The sequence below is a fragment of the Phocoena phocoena genome, chromosome 3 (genome assembly GCF_963924675.1).
Source record: "Phocoena phocoena chromosome 3, mPhoPho1.1, whole genome shotgun sequence".
Lineage (NCBI taxonomy): Eukaryota > Metazoa > Chordata > Mammalia > Artiodactyla > Phocoenidae > Phocoena > Phocoena phocoena.
Genome location: NC_089221.1, coordinates 53,771,070 through 53,785,289, shown reverse-complemented (window position 1 = coordinate 53,785,289; position 14,220 = coordinate 53,771,070). Strand labels below are relative to the sequence as shown.

At 41.1% G+C, this 14,220-nt stretch overlaps 1 protein-coding gene across 5 annotated transcripts in view; it reads right to left on the bottom strand.

The window, feature by feature from the left end:
* MAST4 (microtubule associated serine/threonine kinase family member 4) overlaps positions 1 to 14,220 on the bottom strand; it is a 568,007-nt gene that overhangs the window by 153,749 nt on the left and 400,038 nt on the right. For 2 of the 5 annotated variants that reach the window (XM_065873946.1, XM_065873947.1), the window contains exon 1: positions 4,810 to 4,901. The exons of the other annotated variants lie outside the window; for them this stretch is intronic. In XM_065873946.1, the coding sequence (XP_065730018.1) occupies positions 4,810 to 4,901 (92 nt within the window). Of the gene's footprint in view, positions 1 to 4,809; positions 4,902 to 14,220 lie in introns of those variants that run through there. 5 annotated transcript variants of the gene reach the window in all.

Genomic DNA, 14,220 nt, shown 5'->3' with positions numbered 1-14,220 from the left:
TTTATATCCTTAATATCTCTCAAGGCGTAATCTCACCACATTCTTTGCTCAGGCCTGCAAAACCCTTTAGAAAGGCTACCGCAATAACTTATTCATTGGTTTCGAGGTCCCACCCTCTCTTCTCAGACCTAAACTCCCCAAGTGCTGCTAGACATGTCTCTCTCCCACTGGATAAAGGCCAAGCTCCCACAAATACCAAGTGTCTCAACGCTCCTCCTCAGTCATTACCCACTACTCATCCCCTTGTTGTAATGACAGTAACCGTATTAATAGTTGGAGTTTATTAAGGCTTTTCGATGTGAGTCATTGCATTAAGCATTTTATACATATGAACATATTTTAATCTTTATGCCAATCCTATGAGACAAGTAATTTACTTGTCCCTACTTTATAGACAGAGCAACTGAAGTCCAAAGAAGGTAACTTACTCAGTATACAATATCACAGAGTTAAGATTCGAACTCAGGTAAACTGGCTTCAGATCAACCCTCTTAACCATTGTGCTCTATTATGTAGCCGCTTTAAACTTTATGCTTCAGCAGTACCGAGTTATGCTTCTGGTTCTTTATGCTCCAGCAATACTGAGCTATGTATAATCCCTTGAACTCTGCTGTTGCCAAGGCCTCCATGCCTTCGTACACACCATTTCTTTCGCTTCCTGGGAAGTCCTTGTCTTCCTGTCTGATAAATACCAATGTACCCTTCAAAACCTCCCCAAGGTTTTCTATCTGGTGCATCTCCCGGCTCCTTTATACCTGGTAAATACTTCTTGATTGCCCTGGTTTGCAACGATTCATCTGCAGGTCTTCACTGAAGGCATGCCTATGGCTTTCAGCTTTGGGTAACAGTGCCCAGGCAAACAATAGATGCTCAATAAACGTGGATTTAACTGGGCTTTCTGTAAAAGGGGTAAGTACGGGTTAACCAATATCTAACATGCCAGGGCAGGAGAGAAGCACATTCCATGCTTTTTAAAGACATATATTCATGCTCAAAACAAAAGAAAAACTCACCAAACACTACAGATGTTTCTGAAGAGAAGACGCAGCGTGCATAAAAATTCAATGCCTTCTGACAACTACAGCAGTTAAAGATCCCTGAATGTACCTGCTGTTCATTGTAACTGCTGAGTAATGTGAATTTAGCAAAAAACAAAGCAAAACCAAAATAACCTTTTACCCCAAGGTTCTCAGAAAAATACATTTGGAACCTCTCTCAAAGTGATGAACCGAGTCACCAACTACCCAATGGCCTGGGTAGGATTGTACTGACTTAGGTGTCACTGAGGTTTGGACATTATCACTTAAGCCCAAAGAAAACATGACAGATTTCTGACCACTGAGGTTAAAAATCAAGCATCTTCTAGAGTCTCTAGACTTCAACAAAACTAAAAGCGCACTTCAAAACTAAGTAGCGACATTTATAAATCAATGGTAGTCCTTTCTTGACAGTGAGACACAGAGGAGATATAAGTCAAAGAGAAGTTTGATCCCTTCTGCCTCGAAATTTTTAATCCAACGGGAAAGGAAAAGATGTTACAAACAAACAGTAACAAAAAGCAGGCAAACTAATTCCCATCCTACCTTGCAAGGGGATCCTGAAGTGAATGGAGAATCCGCAGGTCTATGAAACTCACAGCCTCTAAAACATGCAATTCTGACTTCAGTTTAAAACAACACATTTTCGTTTAAATACCCTGTTTATTCAGCCTAGATTTTTGTCCCTCAAAGCAGCAGGTGAATGGCTGTATTGAGACTACCTTGAGGAAATGAAGGAGGGGGAGAGGTAGGCAAAGCCCATCATAAAAAAGGAACCATTACCAATGGAAATGCGAGCTTTACAGCAAAACATCGGACAAAGTCAGTGTGCATCCAGACAACCCAGTGTCTGCCGCAGTCCAGGCAAAAAGGAATGAAGGGAACAACATTATCATCGTTGGGACGCAGCACAAGCGAGTCAGGCTTTCGGTGCATCAGGCCTGAGAGTCAGTCTGTAGGTGCCTTTCCCCAAGAACTCAGGGAGTTATGGGCCCATGCAGGGCTTTGAGTTGGAAGAGAAACCTTAAAAGTGTTCCCATGAGAGGGCAAACCAAAACACCAGAGCCATGCTAAACTGGCAAGGCAGATGCGATGCAGCAAAAACCCACAGCCCTCTGTGTTGACAAGTTCTACCATGATATAGATTTAAGGGAAGAGTCTGGAACCATTCAGGCTCTCTTCTGTCTAAGTGGTACCAAACATCCTATCCCTAGGAGTTCCAAGATGCTCATTCACAGGCTCAAAGCTGGATTTTACTCTCTGATAGACGCAAGAAGCTGATATAAAGAAAAGGTTATGATGAAGTCCTCTGGATTACAATGTAATCAGAACAAGTAGCTGGGATAAAATACGCAAAATGAATGATCTGTCGAACAAAGTCAGCAAATGTGCAGAGAAGCAGCCAGGCTTGGGCAGGAGAGCTGTTCCAAGGGCCCAGGCACGTCCAGCTGAGGATGAGGGCAAGGCACCCTCACCTGGACAGTGGGCACACCCTCAGTGAGGCTGGCAAAAGCATCGGGCTACTTGGGAAAGGAGAGGTCCTTTTAAAAGGGCAGATTGAGGGAAACTGATCAGTGCTGTAAGAAACGGGGTTAATGTGGCACTTGGAGGAGGAAAAGGATGTAGAGCAGTTAAGGGAGGTCACAGAAGGGGAAGAGTCATACTATAGGCATACACTTCATGTCCTTACGAAAGGACGCAGAGCCAGAACTGATCACTGTATAATAAGAGAAAGCAATGGCCACGTTCACTGACCCGGAGAGAGGGACACCTGCCCGTCACCTTCCTGAATCTACCTAATACATAGAAAGCAGTTCCAGCCCTGTGAGACCTGTAAGTAGATGTATCTAGAGATGATCTTCAGGATATATATTTCCAAACTCCATGAATCTAGGAAATCCCAAATAACAAACAGGCTGTGACAACCTCTACTCTGAGACGGGAGGGAAGAAATTCCACCTCCCTCTCTGTATCACTAAACTGAAGATACGGGCCCATGACTTGGGGAATGGACACAGCCCTCCCACACCCTCATTTGGTTGGGAGGAATCCAAGTTCCTTCAGAACCTAGGCTCTCTGCCAGTGTGAGCTGTCTAAAATGGAGTGCTCTGGGCTGGACAGATACTGCCCAAAGGCCATGGTCAGACCAGCCTGAGAATTTTTTATGCATTTGACTCAATAATACTATCAAACAGGTAGGTGCGGGGCAGAAAGATTCCAGATGCTTTTCAGTTTCTGACACACAGGTGTGATGCCAGAGCAGACTTATCTCCCCAAGAAGTGGTTCTAGGTGAGAGCAGCAGCCGCATCACCGCCAGGGCTACATCACTTAGACATATTTAAGGGCTCCTGACAAAGAAGTTATAGGATTTACTGTCATGAGGAGTAGGGGCCTGGTTCAGGAACAGTAAGTATCTCTTCAACTGATTCGTTGTTTGGGGGGTTTGGTGCACGGATGACATAGCCTGTTAAAAAATGACCAATACCAAAAGAGTGTCTCTGAACATCACAGCAGAAAAGCACAGCCACCTTATTTAAAAGGCACAACTTTAGAATCATATGGTTTAGTGGGACTAATATTGTTCAAGTTGCATTAAAAGGTAAGTATAAGTTAAAAATCAACGCAATCATGCTCTCTCTCTCTCTCTCTCTCTCTCTCTCTCTGAGACACATACACACAAACACATACACACGTTTTTTTGTGTATGTATAAACAGCATGTGTCAGGGTATTCCAGGACGCTTCTGAAAATTAAGAAATACCATGAGAAATGTCAAATGCAAAAACTACTAAGTTTTCCAAAGTATTATGTATTTGCACTTATGCTACAAAAAGTTACTGGTATAAACAAACAGAATGAACCATCTTCCTGTGTTCTTTAAACACTGGAGCATAGAGATGAATCTACCAATCTGATAGCCAAGCACCCTGTTTATCTGACTGCACCCTTGCCCTCGTGCATGTTCACGTGTATGTTCAAGGCAAGTTTTGAAGAAAAACAAAGAATCTATATTTACACAACTCAAAGGGTGTGCCCCTCTAAAACCAAAATCATGCCACCTGTCTGTGCTGGACACAAATGTGGAGAGAGAAGAAACACCTGCTTTAAAATCATTTTCTCTCACCCAAGTGTCAGCAACTAACTCTCAACTGTCTTTCACTTGTGGCATGAGCTTCACCTTGATTTTAAAATCTTTCTTCTTTTCACCTGTTCTAACAAATACGTGTTACAAAATGAAAAGGCCAGTCTACTTTTAGAAATAAATGTCAGCAAATCAATTTGTAAAAATGCAAAGTTATGCAGACGTTTCTCTTTAAGCAGACAATATGAAACAGACAAGCTTGAGCTATCTTTGAATCGTACATTTGCATCGTATAAAGGTTAAATATTTCATAGAGGGAAGCATCTGAAAGGCTCTACACAGAGTAACAGAAGCTCCACCGCCTGAGTGAATGAAACGGATAAATGATCAGATCAAAGAGAGGGAAAAAGTATTTCCTCCCCCTTCCCTTCTCTCCCCACCACTCACAACTCGAGGTCTGATTCTCCACATTTCTGAAGAACTCCGAAAAGCACATTCATCAGCCTGACCCAGGAAAACCACAGAGGAGGCAACACCTGAACCAGGGCCCCCCAGCAGAGTATAAACTTTTCAAACTGTAACCCAATCAACAAAACCCCAGTTGCTAAGGGGGCCCAGGAAGCCGGGCAGCCTCCTAAGCCAAAGCATTCATTCCCTCTCCAGGCTAAAAGGACCCCCAAGTTTTTTACCTTTGTGTTCGCCGAAGCCTGTTCCCACTCCTCAAATGAGGCATAGTAAAGTTTGAGAGCACAGTCCAAAAATTTGGGTCAGACATATCCATTTCTTTCTCGCTTCAGTTCACTGTAGGTTCAAGGCCATAAGACCAAAACGTTGGGAGGAGGGGGAAAAAAAAAAGACAAAAAAGATCCCAATTTATCTACTCACTGCCTCCAGAGGAAACGTGCTGCGAACTGTGATCTCAAGAACAACTTGGAGCGTGAGTGAGAAGTACCCGTTCTAGCCTTTAATCAACACACAGCTATTTCTCCAAGGTTCAGGAAACTTGTTTCCTCCTGGGTTTGCCCTCTCCTGGTCAGCCTTGGCCAGCTATAAACAGTAATTACAAGAGTTGGGCCGTGCGTTCGGCTCAAAATGTTGTCTGTGTGTGATTCAGTCCAAGGTACTTTGTCATCTGTTTGGCAGATACCATTTGCAGCTCCTGCGGGGGGGTGGGGATGGGCAGGGGAGAGGACTAGTTTAAGTCTTTGGTTCCGGGAGGCTGGTGCTTATCAGCAAAACCATTCAACATCCGAACATGCCCAGTGCTGAGTTTCCTCTCGGTATCTACATACAAGGAAAGGAATGTAAATGGAAAAAGCTCCTCTTCTTCGCCCCTCCTCGAAAAACGGAAACTTAAAAGCACTTATAGAAAGCTGGCCTGTTGGCGGACTCCAGCCGGACACCTTTGTGCAGCCTCAGCGGGAAGGGGCCAGGCGGCGGGACCGGTCCCCACCGCAGACACTCCCCATAGGAGCGGGGCCTCATGGGAAAGGGAGCAGGCGGGACCGGTGCGTGAGCCCAGGAGGACTGGGACACCCTAGCATCTCCCGCCGCCGCGCCCCCAGCGCGGAGCCCCTGGTGGATCGGTCCCTCCAAAGAAATTAAACCCAGCGCGATCCGGAACCCGGTGGAGAGTGCACAGCGCACACCTGGAGGCTGATGCGTGATTCACTGAAGACTGGATCACCAGGAAAACACTCCAAGAAAGTCAGTAATGGCTCTGCCGAGGGACGCTGTTTGTCGTGTAGGAAAAGCACGCCGAGGGAATGCCACACTCACCTAAAACCTCAGTAAACTTTATTTTTGAGTTTACATCCATTTGATGAATTGCTACAGCGCACACCTGTCTGGCTTCACCCTATCTAGGGACTGGTCAACCACTACCTGTGAAGATACGACCTGGCACTTAGTTAACCAATGCTAGAATCATTTTCCTGCCATGAGTGTTAAGACTTTGAAAGGAAGGAATGAAGGGGAGGTTGAACCAATGTTACAGTTATTCATTTTGAAGAAAACCACAGGATTCCAATAACTCCCCAAACCCACCAATGCTTATGATTAAGTATATAAAGAAAACACTAGAATTTAAATTAGCTACTTTAATCTGGTGTAATATGTCAAGAGATAATACATTTTTAAAAACTGTTTAATCAAAAATAACGTTTTAATAATGGTTTAGTTCAATCAGTAAATACTGGGAACAAACTTGCTTATAGAAAGATAAGGGTGAGGAAAAAGGGGATGGGGGGATCAGCTGACAAGGGATGGGGCTAAACAAAGAACAGGAGTCTACTTTGAGATGCTCTTTAATCCTGGGGACCCCCAGAAATATTTTCTCCCCAAGCACTCTAAGAATTTCTGATGGGCCTCCTCAGATCCTTGAAATCTACAAAGGTAGACAAAGAAGACAATATTTTCTCAATTTTACATGGCAAAATACACTTCACCAGATACTTAGGGACTTGGTCCAATATTTTTTGCCCCATACTAAGCCATGTCTTCTCTTAAAAAAATGCTTTTAAATATCCAAAAAAGTATTTTTTAAAGGCTGACACAAAGATAGTACCATACTCCAGAGCAGAGCTTCCCAACCTCTGCACTGTTGACATTTTAGGCTGGATAATTTTTTGTTTGGAGGACTGTCTTGTGCATTGCAGGATGTTTAGCAGCCTCCACGATCACTCCCCAATAGATGCCAGTTGTGATCGTCAATGATGTCTACAGACATTGCCAAATGTTCCTTGGGGGTGCAAAATTGCTCCTGGCTGAGAACCACCACTCTAGATAAAGGCTTTCTCTGAGATAGGTAGTATAGAGCATTGCTTAAGAGCAAGAATCTTGGGTTTGAATTCTGCATCCAACACTTACTGTGACCTTAAGCAAGTCACTTAATGTCTGCCCATTTTCCCTGTTTTTATGGGGTCCATGATAGGACCAACCTCTAAGAGGTTCACACACATAAATGAGATGACATACATAAAGCCCTTCATGCAGTGTCTAGAGCACAACGCACATAAATGTTGGCAATATGCAGAAGCTAAAAGAATACCATGCAGAGAGATGCAAGACTGGAGCAGAGGGCATCCTACATCATACTCTCTACTTTCATGGCACTCTGAAGATGCCTCTACAGGGGTGCTGGTCACACTGTATTACAATTGACTGTTTACTGCTGCCTTTCCTGTTAGTCTATGAGCTTCCTCAAGGCTAAAGTCATGTTTTATTGATCTCTGTACTTCTACAGGCTGACAGTTCCTGATTTATGTAAGCATTCAAGACATGTTTTTTGAATGGAGATACTTCAGATGCTCAGGTATCTATTCTTTCTTTCAAGATGCCCTGAAATTTATCCGTTTTAGCAGGTCAATTGAGTTTCTCAAGGAATCCTGAATTTTTAAGAATCCCAGGAGGATATTTTTAAACTCTAAAGACTTTCTCTTATTGATTCATTTTTATCTATGTTCTGTAACTGGAAACAGAAGTGTTAGGCTAACATTCTTCAGGTCTTAACATGGCTTTAGGAAATGTCACAACCAAATCCAGGGGAAACTCTCTTTGAATCCTACCCCCTACCCCATCCCCAAAGATAAGCCCAGGGAAAATTTTTTGTGCTCACTCTTTAGGTATCCAGATAATTACATATCAGAGGCTGCTCAGAGCAGAACAATGAAGCTGGTGAAAGGGGACTTGAAAGTGTGCTATATGAACTGTGGGTTGAAGGAACTCTGGTGAATGTGGAAAAGAAAAGATTTAGGGAACAAGCAACAGCTGTCCTTGAATACTGAAATAACTACCATGTGGAAGGACCTTCAAATGCAAAGATGAAAAAGGCTGAAACAACAAGGAAGGACTTCCTGTGTGGGTGTTTGAGGAGAGGTAAACTGTAGTGATACAGTGGGTGAGAGTCAAGTTCTGGATGATTGAACTCTGGGGCAACTCTGCACCACCAACTCTCATATCCTCCATGGTCCTTCCAGAAAAGCCTACATATGTGGGCAACACCCATAAAAATGATAGCAATAAAATGGATAAATCAATAAAACATTAATTTCTTCTCTTGACTGAATAATACATATTTTGGTCTGTGGGCAGCAGATGTCATAACTCTCTCCACCCTGTACATTTTGGGGAATCCACCGTGCAGATTCTCAAGGTGCTGGGTAAAGACCTGAGTATTTTAAACTACTTTAATGTTTACTTTAAACATTTAATGTTTCCTTTAATGTTTTTTGCACTTCAAAGGCTTCAAGAATTGGGGTTGTAGCCAAAATGAAAAATAAAAATTGGTAAAGTGAGTGAAGAACCAGAAATGAATTAGTTAATATAGTGAAAGTGGCTGATATATTCCCACACTTCTTTAAGAGTAGGAGTAGGTGTGACACTGAAGTGTAACTTGTCTTCTAACCTGTTTGACTTGATTTGGGAACTTATGATTCAGAAGGTAATGCAGTCAGCAAATACAAGAATTAAAATTGTCAGAACTGCTGACATTTTTCTACAGACAAAATAATTATATGAGCAGAAACTAAAGCGTATTTTAGGTGCAAATGCAGTAAAACTCTGGCTACGGAACTACGAAGGAATTGAGATTATTGGAAATTCTTAAGACTACAGCCGATCTCGGTCATTATACAAATATCCAGTCCGATTTTCTACTTATTGCACAACTAAGCCTATACAGCACTGGACAAGTTTTGTGATCCAGAATGCTCATTCATTTAATCAGGTTGATATTATCAGTCATTGTTTTTATGAGAAAGGTGAATGAGATTGAAAAATAAGCTTGTCAAGCTCCTGAAATGCCAGCTTAAGATGAGGTAAGTATTTAATGAAGGGTCAAATCCTTCACTGTTAACCCCTCTCCTACATATACAAGATTCCAGGTTCTTTTCACTGACTTGAATTCTCCTGTCTATGTTCCATCCGCTGACCCATGCTTATTCAGTAGGGTTTCCTTCACCCTACACAGAACAGCATTAAGGTTAATATCCCTGGAGCCTCGCCTTGAACTTAGACACTATAGGAGATTAAGTCTTCTAGTGTAAGCATGAGGCCTGGGAAGCTGTCAGCTCCCTGCACTGACACGCTTGCCATGAGACCGTGTCCAATGAAAAGATACGAGGGCAAGTGGAGTTAATACTGAGTTTCAAAATGTATTCTGATCATGGCCTGGTCTGGGGATTCTGCTATAAATTTACTTTGATCTCTGTCCACTCTTGTCATCAGAGTACCCAGAAGTGACTACATCCCCAAGGCTGTCCATACCTACAAGTGTACCTCGGTCATCTTCTAAATGCTGTCTTGAGAGTTTTGCGTATAGGAGTGTGAAGAGCACATTGCCCATCCTGAATGAGCAATGCTTGTAATCGCTGTATACCTTAAGAAATAAAGCTTAAAAGCTGGGCTAGAAATGTAAAGAAAGTTGCATCAATGGGAACGGGTTGTAAGAAAGATCTTCTAGAATTACTAAGCAAGTTTCTTTGCTTACATTGCTAAAATGTGAAGGAAGATAAAAAAAGATCAATGAAAATTAACTCGTAGGGATAGATCTGAATGCTGAAAAGCTAAGAGATGGATAATAAGTAGGGTTACATCGTGCTGGGCATATTAAAAAAACATTTTTAAACAATATCATAGGGCAAGAGAGATTCAGATTTCTAAAGGGAATAGATAAAACAAAGGAAACCAAATAAAACTGATTTCTCTTTCCTGATAGGTTAAGTAGAGAAGTACATAATCCACAAGGGCAGGTTGAAGGACAAGGTCCGAGAGGGGAAAGGACAGACTAAATACGAGCCAGAATGGGAAGAGAATGTGATATTTTCCTCAGGTGTTCCCTGGATCCCAGGAGAATCAGAGGCTCAGAAAATGTAGCAAATAACCAATAACTACACAAAATTCAAGAGGAGAGAACAGAGAGACATGGGAAATGAAGCACTTTTCTCCCAAATTAGCGACTCCTTGATTTGTACAAAAGATAAGTAGATTAGAACATATGATGGTGCCATTTGCAGCGAAATGGGTGCACCTAGAGATTGTCATACTGAGTGAAGTCAAACAGAGAAAGACAAATATATGATTATCGCTATATGTGGAATCTAAAAAAATGGTACAAATGAACCTATTTACAAAACAGAAATAGAGTCCCAGATGTAGAAAATAAACTTATGGTTACCAAGGGGGAAAAGGGAGGGAGGGATAAACTGAGAGATTGGGACTCACATATACACACTGCTATATATAAAACAGATAACTGTATAGCACAGGGAACTCTACTCAATACTCTGTAATGACCTATATGGGAATAGAATCTAAAAAAGAGTGGATATATGTATATGTATAACTGATTCACTTTGCTGTACAGCAGAAACTAACACAACACTGTAAATCAACTGTACTCCAATAAAAATTAATTTAAAAAAAAGAATACGCATGGTAGCAGCCCAGCTCACAGGACCAGGGAGGGATTCAGAATCACTGATTGTAAGCATATTACCCTAGCACTCTATCTACCCCATCATTGACTCTCAAGCAGGGTCCTGGGAGAAGCCCCATAGCCTAATCGCCCCTGGGAGAGGAGTTAGGCTGCTAGAAAATGTGTCATACTTACAGGGCTGGAGGGGGTCATCCCGCAGGAAGGAGACTACTGGGAGAGAAACAGAGAAGAGTGTGTCTCTCCGTTCAAAATCAGCCGTCTGCAGGATCCATCAATAAACCAAGCAGAGCACTGGCCTCTAACAGAGCTATAAGCAATCCAATTATGGAGCAGAGAGCAATACTTCGAGACCAACGCCAACAGCTGACAAATAGGAAGGCTAACTTCTAGACTGCTTTAAGACCAAACTTCCTTGCCACTTACTGTAGACAGCCTTCCTATGAGCCTCCTTACCCCTACTGGGTTAGGTATCCCTCTATTGAGCTCTGCACCTGAGAGCTCCTGCATGAAAAGTGTTCCCCTACCATATCAGAATCTGTATGTTTGCAGATCACTCCCCCTTAGAGTAAGAGCTCCGTGAGGGCAGGGGCTGTATCTCCATCTTTTAATCCTCAATACACCATTAGGATGAATGTTAAGACAAGGGATAAAGGGAGGAAGAATTTGCTCAGGGTTAGAAAGATACTTGAAAGCAAGTATTTTTAAGACGGACCCCTTACCTGTTTTAAAAAGCCCTTTCTGTCTATTCCTCTTGGAACTTCATGAGCCCATACCATTATTCATATACACTGTACCTGTTAGGTCTACTGACTCAGATTTCAAAATCTCAGAAAAGAGACCACGCACAGGTAGCTGTGTATCCGTAGACACATGTAAATATGTGTCTAACTACTTTGTATGAAATCCAAAATGCTTTTTGAGTAACAGTGAACCTCAGACACTAATCATTACATTAGACTCTCAATCTGGAATTAACTTCAAGGACATGGTGTTTCTTGATCCAGAAGCTTGGTCTAAGGTACATCATTTCTCATCCAGCTCCTGAGCATGAATTACAGTGCAATTATAAGAAATGTCAATTAAGTGGGTCAGTGTGGTTATATTTAGCCCTTTAGTAGCTGACACTAAGACCTTTCTGTAATATAAGATTAAGGTTAATTTATCAGTTCTTCTTTTCTTGAATATTTTTCCAGGTCAGGCATCTACAGTTATTGAAAATTATCCCATTAAAATAAGAGGTAAAAATTTCCACTGAAGTACCATGTAGGGAACATATACAGACAGAGGTAGAAACCATGTGCTTCTGTAGAAATCAGAATTTTATTCCATTCTTAAAGTTGACTCAAATTATTCCACAAATCAGAGGATAATGTGTCAGCGAAGACACAAAATTTTTTAGCCAAGGATTTCTCAAGCAAGCTTCAATCATTGGATTTATTAATTTATATCATTTTTATAACAACAAAAAATTTTTTCTGAATGTTAACCTTTCATTTTGTTTCAATTTAGGTGTGTTTAAACTTTTTTTATTTTTTTACATCTTTATTGGAGTATAATTGCTTTATTATGTTGTGTTAGTTTCTGCTGTACAACAAAGTGAACCAGCTATATGTATACATACATCCCCATATCCCCTCCTTCTTGCGTCTCCCTCCCACCCTCCCTATCCCACCCCTCTAGGTGGACACAAAGCACCGAGCTGATCTCCCTGTGCTATGCGACTGCTTCCCACTAGCTATCTATTTTACATTTGGTAGTGTATATATGTCCATGCCACTCTATCACTTCGTCCCAGCTTCCTCTTCCCCCCCCCCAGTGTCCTCAAGTCCGTTCTCAGTACCCTTTTTTTAGATTCCTTATGTATGCATTAGCATACGTTATTTGAACAAAATTTTTAAAGAAATATTAACTCATAGGAGAATAAATATGATGTTAAGCATAAAAAGTGATAATATTTTCACTTTTCATAAATCACAGAAATGCAATTAAAACATCAATCGGGTATTTTTTTACCTGTTTAACTGGCAAAGACTAAAATAAGGTAATACTCAATGCTGGTGAGAGCACAAGGAGATAAATACGCTTTACCAACTTTCTGGAAAGTAATCTGGAGAATGAAAACACACACACCACATATGCACATGCATATAGACGTATGTGTACATATACACAGATATTTACATATAAATGTCTATGTGTGCATATATACATATAAATAATATACACACACATATATATTTGAACTAAGTCTGCATTCTAGAAATTACACAAATCTAATTGAGTAAATGCACAAAAATCTATGCATATGAAAATTAATCTTAGAATTCCTTGTAATAGTATAACATTGGGAAAAACCCAAAGGTACAAGGGCAACTGTTAATAAATATTGAACAGCCATAAAATGAAATATTATAAAACCAATAAAGACCATTGTGGTAGAAAGAGTAATGCATTCCAAACATACGAGGTTCTCATTCCTTGAACCTGTAAATACGTTACCTTAATAGGAATTTTGCGGATGTGATTAAATTAAGGATATCGCAACAAGGAGATTATCCTATATTATCCAGGTGGGCCCTAAATGTAATCACAAATGTCTTATAAGAGGGAGGCAGAAGGAGATTTGATTATAGAAGAATGTAATATGACACTAAAGCAAGATGCTATGCTGATGGTTTTGAAGATGGAGGAAAGATCCAGAGTCAAAGAATACAAGGAATGCAGCTCTAGTAACTGGAAAAGGCAAGGAAACAGATTCTACCTAGTGTTTCTAGAGGGACCTCAGCCCTGCTGACACCATGATTTCAGCCTAGTGAAAATGACTTTAGACCCTACAGAATTATTAGAGAATAAATATATGTTGTTCTAAGCCACTTCATTTGTTGGTATTTGTTACAGTAGCCATAGGAAACGAGAACAATGCTTTTTTTTTTTTTTTTTTGCGGTACGCGGGCTTCTCACTGTTGTGGCCTCTCCCGTTGCGGAGCACAGGCTCCGGACGCGCAGGCTCAGCAGCCATGGCTCACGGGCCCAGCCGCTCCGCAGCATGTGGGATCTTCCCGGACCGGGACACGAACCCGCGTCCCCTGCATCGGCAGGCGGACTCCCAACCACTGCGCCACCAGGGAAGCCCCGAGAACAATGCTTTTTAAAAATATGTAATAAGTGGTAAATGCTCCTGAAATATTTTTTTTTAAAAAAAAGGAAAAAATGGAGTTCTATGATGTAAATTATTTACAATGTTGTAAATATGAAGGTACATGAATAAAAGAGATGGAAGTAAACAAAGCATTTTTTAGTGGACATCTATGAGTGTGGGATTATGGTGATTTTATTCCTCTTTTTACTTTTTAATAATAACTCTATATTATTTTTAATTAGGAAGAATCCCTTAGTTTCCATTTGACAGTCTTATCAGGACCTGAAAGTTCAAGCGCCTGAGAACTTACGAATACTTAGAAGCGTTTACAAACTTAAGACACACACCTTAACCCCAAAATTTGAGAAAATTTGATTGCTGCTTTTTGACAAACAAAATTAATGCACTATGTAAAAGCTCTATAAGCCTTAGAAATATATACTAAGATTGCTTTAAAAAAGAAGTCTTCTCTCAGGAATTCTATAAATAAAAATGAAAAATATCTCTTTTCCAGACACAAAACCT